The sequence below is a fragment of the Dysidea avara genome, chromosome 13 (genome assembly GCF_963678975.1).
Source record: "Dysidea avara chromosome 13, odDysAvar1.4, whole genome shotgun sequence".
Lineage (NCBI taxonomy): Eukaryota > Metazoa > Porifera > Demospongiae > Dictyoceratida > Dysideidae > Dysidea > Dysidea avara.
This window is the reverse complement of record NC_089284.1, coordinates 11,160,411-11,182,707: the sequence shown is the minus strand read 5'-3', so window position 1 is coordinate 11,182,707 and position 22,297 is coordinate 11,160,411. Positions and strand designations below refer to the sequence as shown.

The window sequence follows — 22,297 nt, the reverse complement described above, 5'->3', positions numbered from 1 at the left end:
CTATTTAAATTAGTTACAGTTACATATTACCTATATAATAAAGCTATAATAATATTACATATTATATTACTTTGTGTCCACAACCTTAAGCTGTCACGTGTGAAACTACCACCTTATCACATGACATGATTGCGCTGTTGGACAATGTGAAAATCTTGGTCATAAGTAAGAAGCTTCATTCAGTAGGCTTCGTTACTTCGTTGTGGCTATGCGTTACTCAGTGGATTACTAACGAAATTAGTAACTCCATTACTTGTAGTAATAATCCCATCCAAAAACAGCTTATAGCTGTAAAAAAAGTGCGCGTCCAAGTAAAGCAGAGTTAACTACGACAAAAAGTAATGATATCATAATGCGGCCATGTGCGAGGTGTGCAAGTTGTAAAATTAATATTAGCTAATCAGATAATACAATATTATTGTTAAAGTGTCAATGAGAACTATGTGATGCTGCTAGTTTTTAAGTGTGTGAGCATCTTCATAAATGCCACATAAATTTAATTCTCAATAAAGCAATGTGTATAGATTCTCTGATAGTAATAAATAGTTTGAGTTTGGCCGCCTTTCCTGTATACAGCAATGCTACGAACAAAGGAAAGGTGGCCAAACTCAAACTATTTATTACTATCAGAGAATCTATACACATTGCTTTATTGAGAATTAAATTTATGTGGCATTTATGAAGATGCTCACACACTTAAAAACTAGCAGCATCACATAGTTCTCATTGACACTTTAACAATAATATTGTATTATCTGATTAGCTAATATTAATTTTACAACTTGCACACCTCGCACATGGCCGCATTATGATATCATTACTTTTTGTCGTAGTTAACTCTGCTTTACTTGGACGCGCACTTTTTTTACAGCTATAAGCTGTTTTTGGATGGGATTTCAATACTTTTTGTTAGAATAAGCAATGTACTGTTGATAACAGTAGATGAGTTTCCATGGTTTTGACAGAAACCCCAGATTACAGTGACAGAATATTAAAATATAACTGTAATTTTAGTGGCCAGGGCCGCCCACATTGGGGGTAACTGGGGTATTTTGCCCCCTACCACAGCCCGAAAGGGGCCACTTGAATACCTGTTTAAAGAAAGATCGATATACTCTAATAGAGCAGTCAGGATCTAGACCCTTCCTTGCCCCTGGGCCCCTCTTTAACTCTTTTCCCTGGGCCCTCTAATTTCTCAGGGCGGCCCTGTTAGTGGCATGCAACTGCAGTCAACTAACACCCATTTTAACTATTAAACCCTTAACAACGCTTTGCCTTTCATCTTGTACTGCATTGAAACGATCAAAATACTCTATTAGAGCAGTCACAAAACAGCTGTAACACAGCAATCAATATTTAGCATAGTTACAACTTTTGCTTAGCATCGGATTGTATAGTTTAAATTACTAGCTACTTACAGACTTTACAATATAAAAATATGGCACTTGTAGAAATGTGACTGTTCTATTAGAGTATCTCGATCTACTTCAAGCATTGACTAATTCAAGTGAAGAAGCTACGCCCCTGCCAAGAGATCTTGTGAAATGAAATGAGAATAGTAAAGAAAAGGCAAGTATGTACAGAGACAATAGAGGGGCGCGTAATTATGTCCTGTTGTAAATAAACGCCTTTAAAATTTATATTACTACTAAATAAACGCACCAGAATAGGCTTGTGTGGCTGTTGTCTCCAAGGTTGTCTCATTAGTTGTCTTTTCGTGTTGAAGGGATTTAGTCGCAATTGGTGAGTTTAACTATACATGTATTTGTGTTGTAAAACTTAATTGTAAAAAGGCGATTAGCACATATCATGATAAACATGTATTTGTCACAGTAGAGTCTCTCACGAAGTCGCGATTATTACGAGACATTGGACCAGGGTAAAAATTTACTGCTATATTTAGAGGTTGTAGCGTTTGTATATCATAGTATCTTAATAAATAATCCCCAATGATCACTAATCACTAATAGTAGTACAGTGAAAACTGGTCATTATTCAGGCCGTAGGGACAAAATTTTCTTACCTTGCCTTTTAAAGAGGTGGCTGCATTAAGCGGCCTTAAAAAAAGGTAAGAAGCATGCTGTTCTAACTGGCTATAGAGATGGATTTAGTGTATGACAGCGTATGAGACAGTGAGTGCTGGTAGCAAGGGGGCAGCCAATCTGTTAAGAGCACCAAAAGCACTGCTTCAGACATAGGCAGTTGACTGTCAGCCCCAAGTGTAAAAAGTTTCACTATTGGTCCTTATAAGCTCCTGATGAAGAAAGTGATGAAGTCATTATCCATAGGATATATTTTTCAGAGTATCCTTTTCAGTTCTACAATATAGTAGCCAAGCATAAGATGAACATAACACAGCATTCCAGTAGTTTAGTGGTGACCACAACACTGCCTGAGTAAACTGTGGTGAGATTTGAGACTACCAGAAGCCCTGGAATATCTTCAACACATGAAATACCAAATATCTAATGCCTGGCTTTCATCCACAGTGGACCTGTCTTGGTGGCCACTTGTACAGAAGGGAAACAGCTGCCACACAGTCTTGCGAGCGAAACAGCTAGTTGCCACACCCCTTAATTATCAATTTGTAAAATCTTTAGCAAAATTGTGTGTGCGAGCAAGTGCGATGTGGCAGTGCCGTGTATATGGTTGCTGCCTAGCAGTGACACATCACGAGTATTGAAGTCACAATGCATTACTGTATCATCCATCTAAATACAATCTCTGAATGTGTCATTTTGTGTAGAGAGCAATCTTCCACAAGAAGTGACCTGCAGGTTTCAGTGTATATTGTTAACCATTAATATTGTTCACAATATTGTGAACTATATGTACAGTGAAACCTCACTTAGTGGCCACCTCTTTAATAAGACCACCTCATTATATTGGCCACCTCTAGTAGGTCCCAAATATAGCTAAGCATTACTTATGACCTCATTAATAAGGCCACCTTGTTATTCAGGCCAAAGTGTTTGGTCCCACAGCCTGCCATATTAATGAGGTTTCATTGTACTTATGTGAATTTTTATTTTTCGAAACTTTTCTTCAGGTTTACTGATGGGCACTATGAAGCATTGTTGACTGGTACGTGTATAATGTGGTGACTTGAAATTCTAAAACAGTACGTAGCATGTCTTGTATGTACATGTAATGTGTTGTAATGTGTCCACACATCCACACATCTTAGAAATAAATATAATTGTATTCTCTATAAATAGTCAGTTCCATTGTGCCACTGGGTCATAAGTTGGTTGAGTATGGATCATCCAGGGCACTTGAGTCACATTTTGTCCTGGCCAAGTGGATCTCATCCACTGACAGAATATACAGGATCAGATCACGTGTATAAATTACGGTGGAACTTGTTTATTGCCACCTTCACTCATTCAGCAGGTAACAGTGTATAAATTCTCAATTGGAATTGGCTTTTCAAGAGTGGTTGTCTTTCTATACTAGTGGCCATTAAGACAGGTTGTACTGATAGATAGAGTGTACATACTAGAGATGCAACAATATCCTCCACTTAGTGTCGTTTGATAGTGATGCAATGGAGACTATGTATTATTGCATTTAAATACTATACTATTATATTGCAACTCTAGCACGTATTTATAACAGGAATGTTTGTTAACCGTTTATACATGCTGGAGCCACACCCACTCATCTGGATTCTACAAATGAAGTCATACCAACTTGTTGTCATCATACTTACACGTTACTCCCTTGGATGAATATACATGCCGTCATGTGAGACTTGCTACCATGGCGGGCCACTGGAAAACATTTGCATAGCAGTTATATTACAGTCATTATTGTACAATTCTTACATTATTGTTGTGAAAAGTGTTTGGTATTCATGTGTCTCCTCTGTATGTTGTAATTACATGTGTAATTTTGTGTGGGGGTGCTATAAAATGCAATAATGCATGGTGACAATTGTATTAGGCGATTTTGCACACTTCCTTTTTAAGCTAGCTACATGTGCTAATTACTCACAGCTTGTGTCAACAACTGGTAACCGCAGTTGTACTCTTGTGTCATTCTTTAAGCCGCGCCCTTAGAGGGACAAATTATGTGGGGGCGACTAATTTCAAAACGAAGGATGGTATGCAGCACCATAGATTATATCTATGGACTATAATCTATGGCAGCACACTTCTTGGTGGCTATATGTACTGATTAACTACATAGAGCGCCAGTTCATCAATACCCAGTGACCGCAGTTGTGCTCTGCGTCATTCTTTAAATTCCGAGTAAAATTCTTAAAGAGCAAATGACGTGGGGGCGACTAAATTCAAATTTCAAACTAGCCATTCTCGAAAACAAATGTTTCAATCTGAACGAAACTTTTAGAACAGTTCAAAGACACATTTCCCTACATGCCAAGCGAGTATTGCGGAAAACAACAATCTGGGATTTGTATTTGGCCTCTAGGTCGACTGAGGACGACTGAAACTTCGTTTGGTGCTGAAATCACGACTGTAGGGTAATCATGTATGGTGAAATCGATGATGTGAATCTTGAGGTGATTGAGTGAATACTGAAGCGATAACAGGGCGATCAATGTTCGGAATGCACAAAGGAACGCAAGGTATACACCTGCGGTTGCGTCTAACCGCATGCGATAAAAAAAAATAATAATAAAATGAAACTTCACCTTTGATGTCGGCAACCTCGATCACGAAACAATCGGCATGGATTTGCTTCACTGCTTGTGTGGTAGTTACTAGTGACACGATGAGTTCAACTCCAGAGTTTCAGAGAGATAGCGTAAGTGATGGGTGGATTACAGGAAGGCTGAATTTGACAACGTTCGTTCTTGTAAAATCCTCACGTAGTGGTCGCGTCATTTATTGTCTGCGGCGCGCGTGGCCGCGCGACTCACTACCGTGAGTCTTGATATTACATAATATTAGGCTCATTACAATAACGTCATTACTTAGGTAACGCGTTACATTTGTAAGTAAAGTAACTTGAGTTATATTACCTGTTTTTATAGTGTATTTCGTTATAATATTACTTTGTTACCACAAAAGTAGTAATTATTACATAACGCATCACCCCCAACACTGGCTATTGTTTAGTTTTTTCCCAGTAGCTAATGAAGTTAGCTACACTGTACGTGTATAGCTAAGGCCAGGCAAACTTGATTAATTGTTTCTCATCCCACCCTCATCCCATTTTACCCCACTGCCTCTAATTTCATTATTGCTGTTATCAATCACATACACACTTATTTGATGCTGGGAAGGCTGGCTATCATTTTACAACACAACAAATGTCACTTGCACCTCAGACAAGGCAGAGTTCTTAAAAGACTTTAGCTAACATTTATAGAGTAACAGACAGCTTGATTTGGAGTATTTTCTTTAATAAAAATGACCTCCCGCCCACATGGAAATCTGAATTTTTGTGGATGAGAAACAAGTAATCAAGTTTGCCTGGCCTAAGTGTACTGAAGTGTAGTGTTTCCATGTAGGGTAATAAAGTCCTGCACTTATAGAGCAGGGCTATGGACTTTGCTTCAGCATTATCCTTATATCCTACTAATTGAAGTAGCGTAACTATGGGTAAAATACATACAGGGCAGGATTAATTAACTGTTGTGGTACTGCAGGAGGGTAGGTGTGTTTACAGTAAATTACACCACTTTGGGTTGGATTGGATATCATAATTATTATGCTGTGTGTGTCCAAATAGCCAGCATGACAAACATTGCTTCAAGTTTTATCTCGTTTAGTTCTTTAGTCCACTGAACAGTAAGTTACATGTGAAATATAGTGTAATCAGGGTAATAAAGTCCTGCATGTAGGACAGGTACCAGTGCTAGTAATTATTCTAAAAGAGAATTATGAACCCTTGATAATATGCATGAGGTAATGAGGTCATACCTAACAGTAGCTGTTATACAGGTGCATAGCTATCTGTAATATTCAACATTGCTTCACATACATATATAGTGCAACTACATATTGTTAAATGGTGCACCTCATGATAGTCAAAATTACATTATACAAAGTCCTAATGAAGTTTAAACACCAGGTATATCACTGACTCAGTTTGAATCTTATAATCGCACAAGGTACGACAATCTTCTAACTCTTCTATACCAAATACCAGTCTTTGTGTATCAATAGGGATTCCGTTTTTATCTTTAATTTTAGACTTAACAATTTCAATAGTATCTAAAGGTTTTGTGTCCAATACAATTATACTTCTTAAAGGTAGCATCCTCACAAATATTGTCATTGGACCTAAAGTAAAAATATAATAATATAACTCACACTGTAGATATGTTTACAATAATAAAACCATACTGTGACCTAACAAGTACAGGTAGAGTTACTGAGGTACAAGTGCAATGGATAATCATTTAAGATTAGTATATTGCTACTAAAATAAAGACTTGTTAGCCTAATCAAACTATTACTGAATGGTACATTAATTCATAGAAGGAATTTGGAAGTTACATTGTTTCAATATTAGCATAATTATTTGCAAGATGTTTATAATGGAGAACTCAAATAGTGTTTTACTACAAAGTACAATACAGTAACAGCAGTGTAGCACAGGGAGCAGGAGCCTGGAGTACATACAGTACTGTTTGTGTATAGTAGGAATCATGGAGGTTTGGGCTTTCTTACCCAAAAATATCACCCAAAAACCAGCTTCATGCACTTTTCCATTAGCTTGGTAGCATTGGCTAGGCATCACCAAACCCAGTGTTCAGAGTTACTCCAAATCCCTCTAACAAGTTTCTATAAAATCTAATTTTTCTGCTAACTGATTGACTGACTGCCTAACTATATACCTGATGCTTCCAGCCAAGCATTGCTCAAAATGGATATGTCTACAGGGCAGTACAGGCTTGATTTTTTCATTGTTCAATGTCACTTCGGCCCAAGACATGCCTTGTGATTAACCACAGCAGCTGCAATGCATGCATCATGGACTTACCTTTGTTCCCCATTTTTCATAGGTGCTAATTGATGGTAATACATCGTGACTTCAATGCTTTAATTTCTATGGATTATTTCAGAGGCACTTCTCGAACTATTCTTCACTTTTAATGCTGTATAACAGGTGGAACATAGATGCGGAATGGCCACTTCACTTTTCATTAGTTGATAGTTGATTGTATCAATGTAGTTGTAATTTCTGCACTGATTGCAGAGGCACTTCTTGTACTGTTCTTCACTTTTAATGGGTGAAAAATAGCTGATAACTACCAATTCGCATTTCAATAATTGATACTTGGGGTACATCTTCAGTCACGAGATTAATTTTTCCGGTGTGTCTGGTGCCATTCTTTCCTTTATTATTACAATAAGTAAATAAGTAAGTGTAAGGAAAATTTTGTGTTTGAGTATACATGTGGATTATCATCAAAAGCAATGAAGGGAAGTCATACTGTAGCTACCATGCAGTGTTAGTTTATAGACAACAGAATAGCTAGAGTGCCAGGGGAAGTTCTAGAACGTCTGAAGAGGAATTTCCAATGTAAGTATAATATATTAGATCATCATGCAGTTGCATAGTTCTAATGTACAGTACCCATGTATTGAAAAGCTGCAGTATTGCAAATTTACGTAACAAAATAATATCAGCAGGCATAATACCACTCGATACAAATAATATGGTTGTCAAGATTTAGAAGCCAAGTCTCACAAACATTAAAGATGAAGCTTAAATTGAATGCTACATGATTTAGCACAAAATCATCCCTCAAGGCCATGCTTGCAATTGCAACATGCTAAGCACCTCTAAAATCATAATCAAGTACTGGATAGTTAGACTGCATCTTCTTTTAAATCCTTGTGCAATAGCTATAAATTGTATGGAAGGTACTTTGAGCAGTTAACTAGACATAGCTACTTTTAAAGAGTGTCAACTTGTCCAGAGATCCCCTCCTAAAACTGCCCAAGATGAGACTATATATTATACTTATAAAATGCATGACTGGAGACAATTCCATGCATCTTAAAAGAAGATATCTGTACTTCTATAGTGAATGACAGCACATGCAGTCTTCCAGGACTATAGAATAACATAATGGTATAAGAATGTCCCTCATATATGCATGGCTAAAGTACTACACATACCATACCTTTTCCACAAGCGTTATCAACAGATCTAATATCAGGACCTGCACAGATATTAATTATTGTCATTTTTATGGTTTTTCACCCACATTTATTTGCGTAATAATTATTACTGCATACACAAGATTTTATACCTGCATGTATATTATGCAAATATTATATGTGTGTATGTGTGTGTGCGTCTGCCTGTGCATAAATTTATGTGTGTGTGTGTGTGTGTGTGTGTGTGTGTGTGTGTGTGTGTGTGTGTGTGTGTGTGTGTGTGTGTGTGTGTGTGTGTGTGTGTGTGTGTGTGTGTGCATGTGTCAGTGTTGGGCAAGTTACTTTGTAAATGTAACTAGTTGCATATTACATATTACTTGCAACTGAACTATTTAGTTACAGTTACATATTACCCATAAAATAAAGTAACTGTAATAATATTACATATTATATTACTTTGTGTCCACAGCCTTAAGCTGTCACGTGTGAAACTACCACCTTATCACGTGACATGATTGTGCTGTTGGACAATATGCAAATTTTGGTTATAAGTAAGATGCTGGTGAATAAGCTTCATTCAGTAGGCCTTCGTTACTTCGCTGTGGCTAGGCATTACTCAGAGGATAACTAACGAGATTAGTAACTTCGTTACTTGTAGTAATAATATTACGTAATATTAGACTCGTTACAGTAACTATATTACTTAGGTAACGCGTTACATTTGTAAGGAAAGTAGCTTGCGTTATATTACCTGTTTTTATAGCGTATTTCGTTATATTACTTTGTTACCACAAAAGTAATAATATTACGTAACGCGTTACATAAGTAGCGCGTTACTCCCAACACTGGCATGTGTGTGTGTGTGTGTGTGTGTGTGTGTGTGTGTGTGTGTGTGTGTGTGTGTGTGTGTGTGTGTGTGTGTGTATGTAGCTACTGTACATGTAGTAGGTACGTACCTTTTGTTATTCCAGCTCTCTGTTTTGTATGAATATGTTTGTTTTCAGTACTCTCTCTTCTTACTCGACCATATGTTAATTCAAATGAAACCTGGTCCTTTTGTTTATCCATTATGCTGGATGGTCCACTGAGCCTTTGTGCACTCTTAAAGTCTTGGTCTTGTATTTGTTTTGGAGCTGTGTAAATTACATTACAGACAATAATTTGAATATTGCATTAGGTATAGCTGCAATGCATGCATGCATGCTCTCACCCTATTTTGCTTCATAAACAGCTCTCTGTCATAATCAACTTGATGTTCCAAGTGATTCAGCGATGACTCAAAATGCCAAGTCACACCAAATAGAAGAATTAGGCTAACTAGTGATAGTGCCAAACTGACTACCATCACAACATCTTTGGTATCTGTACCTATTGCTGACAATATATATCTCAATCTGAATACAGTCTATATACAGTAAACTTTGAATAGTGGATTATGCACAAATTGTGGTAGCTTATATAGTAGCTATAGATAGCTGGTGGGATGACTTACAAGAACACAATTATCAGATCATGGTGATGTAATGTGCTGAAAGCAATTTTCTGTATGTGATCAAGTGTATGTGCGTGTGTGCATGCATGCGTGCGTACGTGTGCGTGTGCATGTGTGTGTGTTTTAAAACCATGTCATTTATTACCTCCGCATGCATGGAGATTCCATGAAAAATGGCTATTACAAGTTTGGATTACTGAGTACTATAGGTCCAGGATGTTGCCTGATAGTGTCACTTGACCTGGCCTCTGATAGGGTCCGCAACTCGAAAATCGATATCCTCCAATCAACTATCTAACTATTGTCATGTGTTAGGCTAAGTGTAACTTGAATAACACCAGCATGGCAGCCAAGTTTGTCACTTTCTTCTGGTAGAAAGCGACACAAATGTCTTAAAATCACGTGAGTTTTCGTTCCAGCAGTTCGTAGGGTTCTTCGTATGCCACGATATTCACTCTCAACATTGTTCAAGTATAGTCTATCGTCAACTCAAAGTATTGGTGGTTTGATTTTATTGGTCAGTTTCCGGTGGCAGCAGGGCCGCCCAGAGAAATTAAGGGGCCCAGGGCAAAGAGTTAAAGTGGGGCCCTTGACCCAAGTTGTAAGGTGAAGACCAAAAAAAAAAAAAAAAAAGGTCACAACCTGCTGGCAATGACAATAACTACCCATCACCAACCATATCTCCTTATCTATAAGCTTGCTACACTGCTCCTCTGAAGAATACTGTGACTGCTCTATTAGAGTTTTTAGATCTGACTGCTCTATTAGAGTATATCGATCTTTTAAACAGGTATTCAGGGGGCCCTTCATGGGGCCTCCTGGGGCCCCTTTCAGGCTGGGGCCCGGGGAAAAATGCCCCAGTTACCCCCCCCCCCCCCCCCCCTGTGGGCGGCCCTGGGTGGCAGCACGATCTGTGCAGCTTTTTGGCGACAGACAAAATGTTTCTTGCTCTGGAGCACAGGACAAGCAGAGCAGCAACTGCGCCGTGGGTCAGCAATGAGCAATACTAGGTAAAGTACCTGCATGCGGAGTATGGTTATAATTGAAGCTTGTTAGCCATCTGGCTGACCCAGCACTTCGGCCCCTTTTCTGTTACACCTTTTCAGCTATAAGTCACTAAGTCTAAGTCCTTGAAATTAGGTTAGGTAATCCTAAGGCTGTAGCACATGTTGCTGCAGACCTTCAGTGCTGGTCACTGTAAAGCATTAATACAATATGCTGAAATTCGGCCAAAATGACGTGATTTTTGCAAACAAATACCAGAATGGTTGATACATCAGTGAGACAGTCTCCAACAACAAGGATATGAAGCTTATAAACACCTAACAATACGGCTATCTCGCCCAGTAAACGCAAAGAGCAATCCAATGCATGAAATAGGCACTCACGTGATTGAAATTCAAATCGCTAAAATACCCATGAAATCACTTTCATTTCTGAATAGGAACCATGCAGTGTGCTCCTTTTGTAAATATTTGTGTTAATTGTTCACTCAGGCGTGGTCTGGGCCAGTGCGGGTGTGTTTTATGCAGTGATGGCATCATAGGGAGAGTCTCAGACTGCTGGGCTAATCGAGATGTTGAACCTAATGCACACAAACTGACATTGGAATAGATTATGATTGTATTTTCCGAGGTTTGAATTTCGATCACGTGAGTGCCTATTTCATGCATTGGATTGCTCTTTGCGTTTACTGGGCGAGATAGCCGTATTGTTAGGTGTTTATAAGCTTCGTATCCTTGTTGTTGGAGACTGTCTCACTGATGTATCAACCATTCTGGTATTTGTTTGCAAAAATCGCGTCATTTTGGCCGAATTTCAGCATATAGATGGCTCAGCCAGATGGCTAACAAGCTTCAATTATAACATAGATCCTTTATATCTATGATTATAACCATACTCCGCATGCAGGTACTTTACCTTGTACTGGTCATTGCTGACCCACGGCGCAGTTGCTGCTCTGCTCTTCCTGTGCTCCAGAGCAAGAAACATTTTGTCTGTCGCCAAAAAGCTGCACAGATCGTGCTGCCACCGGAAACTGACCAATAAAATCAAACCACCAATACTTTGAGTTGATGATAGACTACTTGAACAATGTTGAGAGTGAATATCGTGGCATACGAAGAACCCTACGAACTGCTGGAACGAAAACTCACGTGATTTTAAGACATTTGTGTCGCTTTCTACCAGAAGAAAGTGACAAACTTGGCTGCCACGCTGGTATTATTCAAGTTACACTTATAGCCTAACACATGACAATAGTTAGGTAGTTGATTGGAGGATATCGCTGCTACTGCTGCTGCTGCTGCTGCTGCTGCTGCTGCTGCTGCTGCTGGGATTTCAACACCTCTGGTTTTTGGATTTATTATTATTATTATTGACACTTTACAGTGACCAGCACTGAAGGTATGGCCCATGCACCACGACCAATGCCAGTAAACCAGGTTATATACATACTGTAGCATAATATAAGTATATTATATTGACAATGTATGCAACTATATTGTTTTACTTATTTATTAACTAGATTTAAGTGTGCAAAATTTATAATACCAGTGCCCATTAAATGACAAGGCCAGCAAAGTTAATTGCTAGTTTCCAGTTTCTGCCCAATGTTTTAATGAAAATTTCACCATATTGTTTTCCATGCACAATGCAATCAAGTTTTCCTGCTAAGAATTCCAATGATTAATGACTCTTAATATGTTTTACCTTTATAGCTATAGCTACATGTATTTTAACAATTTTGTAGGGTTATGGTAGCTAACTAGAGTCCAAGTATGGTTTTGTACAGGAGGCGTTGGTATTGAAAATGCAATTATCACAGTTTGCTTATCAGTTGCACACGTCATATAGCTAATGGCTGATTGTGCCCTCGGATTGTGCTAAGTGTAGGGCTAGACGCAATCATATATCCTGTACAACCTTTGCGTCATGACTTCCTGCATGGTCATCATCACCGCCAACGCAACATCCCTTATTTGTCTCCGCTTGAAAATTATACTATTTGCGTGATGACGTCAACACGTAAAACATCATCACGCTGTTTTTCAAACGGAACTGAAATCCCCGGTACCGGTACAGACTTTTTGCTTCCGTTTGATCACTTGTGGTTTGAGTGAACAACGTTACCGCTACCGTGCAGGGATTTCAGTAGGGACCCGCCGATCATGCTGGCATAATTTTGAGCATAATAGGTATCTAAAAGTATTGAGCATAATTCCAGCATAATAGGTTAAATATTTGTACGATAGTGTAAATTCTTGCTGGAAAAATGACATTTGCAAAATAAGATCGATATACTCTAATAGAGCAGTCAGTAACTCTAATAGAACAATCATCAAACTGACTGTTCTATTAGAGTATATCGATCTTTTCTCTTACATGCAGGCATGCAGCAAGAATTTATTATTTGTGTTCCAGCCACTCATTTTTTTTCTTTCTATACAGTGTTAAACTAGTAGCAAAGCATATGAACTAAGGCATGGACATTGAGCATAATCGAGCATAATAGGTAAATATTGAGCATTAATTTAAGCATAATAGGTGAATTTTTGAGCAGTGCAGCATTGCATAATAGTAGCGATTTCCAACCTACCAATTTTTCACACATATTTTTGCTACTTAAATTATACACCTTCAATAACGTTTCACAAGCTGCCGTTCCAGTAAATGGTAGCCAATGCTTCGTACTTTGTATTGCACTTTACTGGATTAAAATCCATGCGGTATTTATTGAAATACAGCAAATCAAAGTTTGAGAAATAGAAATCCCCATAGGAAGCCCATACAAATAATTGCGTACGTAATTCTAATTGGAAGAATGTGGCACCTGTGATAGCCGAAGTTTCCGAGTGTTTCCGCGTGAATCTGCTGCTGATGAGGACGAAGAAAGTGGTTCTGGGCAAACCGTATATGCTGATTTCGATTTTTCTATGTGTTTTTTGATTGGAGGACGATTGATGTTGGATTACGATGGAAATATGGCCCTTTTAAAGGTAAATCGCCATCTAACACTGCTCAGAATTCAGCATTACAATCACCCTGGGCTTCAAGGCACCCCCCTGCATCGATGCAAGTATAGTTTGAAGGTGAGCAGTTTGTTGTCTTGCGCGGAATTGCAAAATAAGGTTCAAGGTTGAGCATAATCTTTTCAAAAGTGGAGACTGGCATGTCATACCAACCTTACATGGCTTCACACGTACCTGTTGTTATATTCTGGTGTATTTACTGCTGTTTTGATCCATTTTATAGCAGCTTCAGTGATTGTAATTTTGGTCAGAAACTATTTATAATTTCTCTTTGTAGTACAGTGATGTCATTGTGTTATATAATAATTATCATCCTTAGTGCTTACAATGTGACAAATAAAGCTGAACAGTGTCCAAACAAATCTATTTTAAAAATTATGTTGCTCTTACATTGTGTTATCTGATTGTCATGTTTCTGAAGTACGTGTTAATTGCGACTTGTGATGCCAGTACTTGCTATTTATAAAATATTACCGATTTTTCTAGTTAGTTATCCTTGAAAATGCATTAAGTACCTGTGTATATATATTTAGTATTACATAATACACAGTTTTATTTATGCATCACTTGCTTTATTCATGTAATATTCTGAGTGGTCAGTCTACAAAGAAGTGGTCACTTTTGAGAGGTTTTACTTACTTCATATGCTGTTCTTAATAAAATAGATATGTGGTGAAAATTTCATGTCGTTATTAGTTTCCTATCTAGATTTATGACACTTTGTATATTGTGTTTGGTGCCATGCAATATACATAAAAAGCATTGAAATGCTGTACACAAAAATCATCACACTGTCCACTTCTTTTCCTTATATCTTTTGATAGGAACCACTGATTGAGGTGGGGTTTGCACTCAAATGACCCTGACAAAATGCACAATATTGTACATACCAATGAATGTATGGAATGTTAATTATTTAATTTAGTTGGAAATCTCTAATAATAGGTAAAATTATGAGCATAATCGGCGGGTCCCTAGATTTCAGTTCCGTTTGAAAACAAACGTTTTGCGTGATGATGTGATCACATGATTTGAACCATCATTAATACATATAATGCTGAGCTACATGCCTGAAAAACCTCGGTCACATGCGACCACAGAGACTGGTTTCAGAAATAAAAACCAGTGTGAGCATGGCAAGGAAATACAAATATATAATGCAGGGGGGTTCAAAAAGTTCCATGGAACCCCCCTTTTGAAAGAGCCAATCTTACTCGAGATACTCTAATAGAGCAGTCAAGATCGAGATACTCTAATAGAGTAGTCACAGTATTCTTATAGTCTCGCGTGGCCAGACCCTTTCCGCGCAGCCGCTTATCGATTGGAAATTATAAGCGCCTTGTAGCGTGGCGTTTATAATTTCCAATCGATAAGCGGCTGCGCGGAAAGGGTCTGGCCACGCGAGACTAGTATTCTTAAGGTGTAGCCGAGGGTGTAGCAGGGTACGTGTGGAGTTATAAATAAGGAAATATAGTTGGTGAGGGTATCTATGGTGAGGGGCAGCTATTGTCAGCAGGTGATGACCTTTTTTTTTTGGCCATTGACTTACAGCTAGGCTGAAGTTGCAATTTCAGAGTGGAACCCCCCTTTTAAAAAGTCTGGATCCGCCCCTGAAACACCATCATGGGAGAGAAACTAAGCAACCATGGTGAGTTGCAACATGCTGCACTCTTACTTGTACAGTCATGCAGTTAGTAACTACAGAGAGTACACAATGGGCTATGGCTGCATCTAGATAGGTGGTGACCTTATGACCAGTAATGTGACTGAAGCATGCATGCTAAACCATTTGGGGTAAACCATTTTGTGTGGAGCATGTCTTTACTTGTCCCTGTGGTGGCTATCCACCACAATGAGGTCAGGGATTTAACTGCAAGTCTGTTGAGTGAAGTGTGCAGTGATGTTGGTGTTGGTGTTGAGCCTGCTCTCCTGTCTGTTGAAGGCGAACCATTGCAATTTGTTACTGCCAATAGAGAAGATGGTGCCCGTCTTTATGTTGTTGCCAGGGACTTTTGGGGTCGAAATAGGCAGCGTGTGTTTTTCGATGTCTGGGTGTTCAACCCTTTTGCGCACTCCTATTTTCGTTCCCAATTGTCTAGATGTTATCTGCTTCATGAACATGAGAAAAGACGGGCTTATGATGAGCGTGTTAGAGAGGTTGAGAGAACTTGCTTTTCACCATTGGTGTTTGCAGCTACTGGTGGCACTGCTACAACAGTTTATAGGAAGCTTGCTTCAATGTTGGCTGAGAAGCGTAGCATTAATTACAGCAAATGCTTATTCTGGCTGCGATGTAGGCTTTGTTTTTTGCTTTTAAGATTTTGAGTGATGTGTTTGAGGGGTCATCGCTCTTCGAATCATTGTCCAATAACATCAAATGTGACTGTCTCTGGGAAAACCGGTCTTATCGCCCATTTAAAAGTATTGAGAAACGTCGGTTTTAAATATTCTGTGTGTTGTAGCTGGCCAATGGTGGTAGCTACGCATACCAAATTTTCACACGTTTCACAACAATTTCTTACCTTCCTGATCATCCACTGAAGAAGTAGTCAACAGCTAAGTTTCCCGCCATTTTAGATAGTTTTTAAACCGAGGTTGTCTGTATCAGGTGAGCTTTAGAAGGGGTGGGAGGCGGGGGGGCCTGGAAGGCGGGCAAGATGGTGTTCAAAAATTGAAAAGAGACGTGCTAGGATGAATTAGGCCAAGTTATAGGCCATTCAGGGCTCAGAACTGGCTAAAATGAAAGGAAATTTACAGTACAGGTCATTGTCCAACACCACAGAGCTGTACAGCCACACACAGCCATCTCCTGGTCGGCCAGGGCTCCATCAAGACCCCAGACCACTCGTATGGCTCGCCACTGTGCTGTAGAAAAGCAGCCAGCAAAAGCAGACCACTTTACTCTGGTCGACTGTGGCAGTGAAACTTGATAGTGCATTCATTAAGCTTTGTGTTTGTGTGAAAAAATCAAACTTCCTGTCTTGGGCGATAAGAACGGTTTTCGTAGATCCAGTCACAAATGTTGATCTGGCCTACTCCAAGGGTCGCTTGGGGTCTAGTGGCCTTGTTTGATTGCTGGTCTTTCCAGCTGTCCAGCACTTTAACACCTAGTGCTGGGGGTGGTGGCAAGGGCAGTCCATCTAGCCCGGGTTAAAAAAAATTAAATAAAATAATTTTAAAAAATAATAATAATACAAAAAACTGAAGCATGCTATGCCTTTGCAAAGTATGATAAGGAGCTTGAGTGTGTGATAATTTTGTCTCATTCACTATTAATAATCAAAAGCCCTATATTATTAAACTCTTGGTATACAATTATGCACCAAGAGTTAATAATAGTGGGGCCACTATTATAAACTCTTTAGAAACTATAAAGTAATTTCTAGGGTATAAATAAATAACTGATGTTTATATGTATGTATGTGTAGCATAATACAGTAATGTAATTGCAGTCCATCACTTAAATAGTACTATTCCACCATTTTAGTGAAGTAGTCTCTATTTGAGATCTGTATAGGTCAATGAAACCACCATGCAGCTATTGGAGGAAAGCTAAATTAGTAATGGAGCCAAAAGTCACACAGTAGATTTTAGAAGCATCTGGAAGTCATCATCATGATGCAGAGAGAATGATTACATCATCATAATCAAAATCACTGCAATATTATCAGTGGAGCTTTGGTATCACTGGAGCTACTTTGATCACTGGTACAGTCTTGATCACTGCTGTGATCTGGGTCATCATCATCCCTTTTCACTTTATATTCCTCTAATCTTTCATGTTTATTTGATTGTCTTCTCACCCATCTATTTCTATTGCAACAGACACTCCCACATTTTCTATGAAATCTTTCTTTATAAATTAATTGAAGGAGATGTACTACCTAATTTATGAGTTGTTGTGACAACACGACCCTCTGCATCACTTTCCATGTATCAGTATGTTGACAGAAGAATAGAAGTTCTTGGGTTTGACAAATCCAACAAAGAGCAATAATTATTGTGTCAATAATGCTTTAAAAGGATTTCCAACAAAGCTACAAATGCTTAAAAAAACACTTTCAACGACATCCCATTGTTGATGCAATGTGCTACATGCCTTTAAACCTGACAATCATTGTATTCCTTTGTCTTCTAGGATCTTTGTCTCCAATGGCCACTACAATGTTTGCCACCTTATTCTACACATAGTTTGTCATCATCTTAAGAGAACAGGGAAAATGGCTTGGGATAAACATATCACCAAAATAGAGCAGTTACCACAGCCAGTTCAAGATGTGATACGGCAACTGCAGATGCTATTGACGGCCTTGTAGATGACAAAATAGTATTTACAATTGATGACTTACGTACCTGTAATGTGCAGAGATGATCCAACGGCTTGCTTTGGTATATTACAGTCTGTGGAATGTTACTGTGCAGAGGATATTGGTTGTCCAATCCAATCATGTAACTTCCTACACTTGGGAATTCAAGAATATTTGCTGCCAAATATGTAGCATCATTATCTGAAGATAACGTGTATGCGTTGCTATAATATTCATTTCCTGTCAGTGTTGATAGTGTTGATTTTTGTGCTGCTGACCAGGATCAACAAACAGAACGTGTTCGCTTCTCAAACATGTGGGTACTGTATTGTGGCATAACTAGTGGACAGTGTAGTTCACCGGCTAAGATGGTTTTTGGTCATCATACTGTAAGGGTCATACATTTTTTTAGAGTACACAACAAACCAACCATAGAATATTGGTTTCATTTCATTGTAGCGATTTCTCCAGCTTTACATCTCTTTAATTCGCAGATGAGACATTGGACTGTTGACTATGAGCAGTCCGTAACACAGTCTGTAGTTCAAGGATATATCTCACAAAACATCTTAAAAGACCCAGTCATGGTTCTATTTTTGTTTCAGTGTTTCCAGGAGGCTAAAGATGACCAGCTATGTGAAGTGTTGACTAAGTCGTTTATGAGTACACTCATACTCCGTAATGTCTGACTTCTTCCAAACCAAGTAACATCTTTAGGATTCTTCTTATCACAATCAAAAAGGAATTGGATGGAATTGGATTTGTCACAAACCTATATTGGGGATCATGTCTCCATCACTACTTGTTGGGACATAGAGTAACAACAGAATCATTTACCCTTGTTGGGAATAACCTCACTAGAGCATCATCGCCTCTCTTGTGTGACATAGTCAGTCATCTTCAACTGAATGAATTGACAATTGACTGTGATGAGAATAACATGAGTGATATCAGTACTGGAGTAATCAATAGTGGTAAAATTAGGAAACTGAGATTGTACAGTAGATTAAGACACAAACAGTTCTCTTGATATCGATAGTTTTGCAGTAAACATCTCAGCAATATCTGACATGATGATATGCGCTTAGAGAAGTTATGCATTACTTGGAGCATGATAAATGACACTGCAATAGTGATATTATCAGAAAGATCAGCAAAGTCCAACACACTGAAAGAGTTGGGTTTAAGTGTAAATGACATTTCCTTTTTTACCTATAAAATTGTAACCTAGGTTTAGCACCTCCAATGAGGTGTTGTACTTCAGGCTGTTTGCAATTGCTTTCTCCTATGTCTCTAATTATAGAATTAAGTACTGCCTCATTACATGATAATTCATTAAAAGAACTGGACATTTGTACAAGAAATGAAGATGGTACACAAGGAGCTAGTGCAATAGCAACCAGTTTGACTACACAATACTTCACTAGAGGTGTTACACATGGGCTGTGATGCTGAAGGAGCTACTTCTATTGACTATTAAAAAGACACTATAGTAAAGAAGCTGTTTCTTCGACTCATTTATGCACATGAATACATGCGTGTAGCTTTACATGAAGAAGTAGCTATTGAAGTAATAAGGAGCCTACACAAAAACAACACTCTTAGTGAACTTGGAATTCCAGCAAAGCTAACCGTTAGGCTAAAAATGATAGTTTAAGAATAGAAATTAAAGACGTTAATAATTCAAAGACTTCTGATCTAAAGGTAACACTACAACCAATTTATATACATCACGAAGATGACTTGAGATAACCCTAAATCAGACCCTCGTCTGACGCCGAGGGTCTGGTGATTCTAGCATACAAGACTTGTGCAGCTGGAATTTAACTGGTCTTGTAGGTAATTATAATTACACCAAGGGTAATTATAATACACCGAGGGTAGCTAAATATAATTACGCCGAGGGTCTGGCTGTGTCAGACTAAGCTTGCCTTTTCTAAAGTTATATTATTATTGATAACTAAGATATGGAAGAGCCTGATATTTGTGTATAAAAATGTAATGTATTACTGGGGTGGATCTAGGATTTCAGAAGGGGGGGTGCTAACGTGGACATTTATATATGTAGCAAGAAAGTTGATACAACTAGTGTGAGAAGCACACACAGCATGCGGAGCATGCTCTATCTAGGGGGATCTGGGGGCATGCCCACACAGGAACATTTTGCAAAGTTGGCCTACTGAGATTGAATTTGGTAGTAATTTTGAGTGAAAAATGATGTCACTTTGTTTATGTGATACCATTATTCCCCATACAGCTTGTATATATAACTAAAGGGTGCAGCCATGTAGCTAAAATTCAATCTTAGACTAACATCTCAAAGAACTAGTAGTGGAAACATATGGGTATCAGCTGCACATGATCAAATTTAGTGTTTTGAAGTATAGCATAATTTACAGTCTCATGGCTCAAACTACACTAGCTGTCCAAACAGTAGAGAGGGTAAGTGGGAGTGGAGAGGGCAAGTAGACTGACTCACCAGTGTGTGGAGTACATGTGCACTCAGCTGTATATAATTCTCCAGCTAGGGGGGCTCTAGATCTGGTGGCATATATACTCCTGGACCCCTGGAAATTTTTGGAAAATGGCTATCACAAGATTGAATCTAGAAGCTATTTTTAACCAAATCTGGGTACAAGATAAATGAGTTCAGTTGGAAGTAATTTTAATTAAAAAAACAGAACTATGCACTGTTTCTTGTTATTGGATTTTAAGAAAATGTATAATAGTGGCTTGTCAAAGAGAATAAAGAGTGTATAGTTAATTGAATGTAAGGTCAAGGAGAATATTTAAAACGCAGGATTGGATCTACTTCATATGTAGCCACTGTTCTGAAGTGCAGGTTGCTATTTCAATCTAACTTTTAAAATGGTGGATCCATCCATCATTATAATTGTTTAACTAGTCAGGGGCGTAGGGAGGGGGGGTTCCGGGGGGTTCAGGAACCCCCCCTGTAAAATTTAGACTTCTGCAAGTAGGATCCTAACACACCATTTAGTGTGGCAGGACAAAATGAGTGAGCAATATAGTGTAATGGCACAACACAACAATTGATAAAACTTACATTCATCTCTCAGGGAAGGATTTACAGAGGTAACATGAGCCCTCTTCAAAACTTGTTAAAAAGATCGATATACTCTAATAGTACAGTCAGGTATATACTCTAATAGAGCAGTCAGGTATACTCTAATAGAACATGCATGTAAATATCCATGTCCATATGAAGTTTTTCAGACATTCCAACATTAAATGCAAAACTTAGCATGACCTTATACTGCTATAGCTTTGGTATGCAGTGTTTAAAGATATAGAGCTCCAGTAATTTATCACTTGTGTTATGCAAAATGAATTCATGCTATGCATATTTGTATAGTTATATTGTTTGATCGTCATTTGTATCAGTGGATTCATGGCTCCTATACCACAGTGAGATATAACCATCACTTACAGATTACTACCTATATGTGTCTCTATGTGTTATGCTGTCTGCTTCCACTAGGTGACTTTATCTAGTACTACAGTACCTTCATCCCAGGGCCACTTAATGCATCATAATTAATGTACTTTTTGCATAAAATATAGCGATTTGCTGAGTTTTGATTTATTAAAATATTGAAAGTCTCTCAGTGGCTGGGGGCTGCGCCCCCAGACCCCTGCTTCTAGTAACTCAATGCTGGTGCTGGAACCCCCCTTCAAAAAATCCTGGCTACGCCCCTGACTAGTCTACAAATACAACTAGTTTTTGGCCACAACTACTAATGCCTCTTTAGCACACAATGATCATGACAACATAAATGCTGCAGTATCATTTAAGCTTAAAGTTAAACTTCAAGGGATTTGATAGTGCAAACTCCAAAGCTGCTAGATTTATACAAATGTAGCATGGGATTTGATCAAGTAAGGGAAACAAAAATGAACAGTTCTCAGATGTTGCAGCCTTGTGAACTTTATAAAAGCTAAGAAATTCACTATTATATTAGACTACTGTTTTACTTACAAGAGAGGCATTTCAACCCAAGAATCAAGTTTGTAGCAGAACCTAAAAAAAACTTAAACTATTTGACAGAAAAGGTTATTTTCAGAATAGATTTTCAATTAATGATGCTTTATACAATTTATAGTACATTAAAGGTATAAATCTTTTACCTGAAGTAATTGGTATATGGCAGGATGTTTAGTATAATGGTGAGGGTAGCAGTGGACAGGTCTAGAAGAATAGGTTTAATTTCAGCTCACACTCTGATAACTTCTTGAAAAATATAGTTTTAATGTTGAATGTTCTATTAGAGTAGTTGACTGTTTTATTAGAGTATTTCGGATTTAGCAACTTCTAAGGTAAGACTTACTCTAAAAGTATAATTTTGAACCCCTCTTAGTAATTCT

General features: G+C 38.2%; 1 protein-coding gene and 1 long non-coding RNA gene across 3 annotated transcripts; one reads left to right on the top strand and one right to left on the bottom strand.

Annotated features, from left to right (window-relative positions):
• Positions 1-900: 900 nt before the first annotated feature.
• LOC136243341 (uncharacterized) lies at positions 901-21,620 on the top strand. Its single transcript, XR_010694856.1, has 3 exons — positions 901-1,743; positions 3,050-4,770; positions 21,564-21,620. It is a non-coding gene; the product is annotated as an uncharacterized lncRNA (long non-coding RNA).
• On the bottom strand, positions 5,865-16,236 carry LOC136243310 (ubiquitin-like). 2 transcript variants are annotated; one of them, XM_066034834.1, is made up of 5 exons: positions 16,130-16,236; positions 9,295-9,458; positions 9,041-9,217; positions 8,108-8,146; positions 5,865-6,254 (listed from the first exon to the last, which is right to left on the bottom strand). In XM_066034834.1, the coding sequence occupies exons 3-5, from the start codon at positions 9,150-9,152 to the stop codon at positions 6,022-6,024; spliced, it is 384 nt and encodes a 127-aa protein (XP_065890906.1). In that variant the 5' UTR covers positions 9,153-9,217; positions 9,295-9,458; positions 16,130-16,236; the 3' UTR covers positions 5,865-6,021. The 2 variants fall into 2 exon arrangements, with proteins under 2 accessions (XP_065890906.1, XP_065890907.1); XM_066034835.1 differs by having other exon boundaries at positions 9,295-9,452; positions 16,130-16,191.
• Positions 21,621-22,297: the final 677 nt, after the last annotated feature.

Coding starts and splice junctions, on each gene's coding strand:
- LOC136243310 (XM_066034834.1), bottom strand. CDS start 9,152: ATGGATAAACAAAAGGACCAGGTTTCATTTGAATTAACATATGGTCGA. Junction 8,147..9,040: donor GAGAGCTGGAATAACAAAAG/GTACGTACCTAC, acceptor ATATCTGTGCAG/GTCCTGATATTAGATCTGTT. Junction 6,255..8,107: donor TGATAACGCTTGTGGAAAAG/GTATGGTATGTG, acceptor TTTTTACTTTAG/GTCCAATGACAATATTTGTG.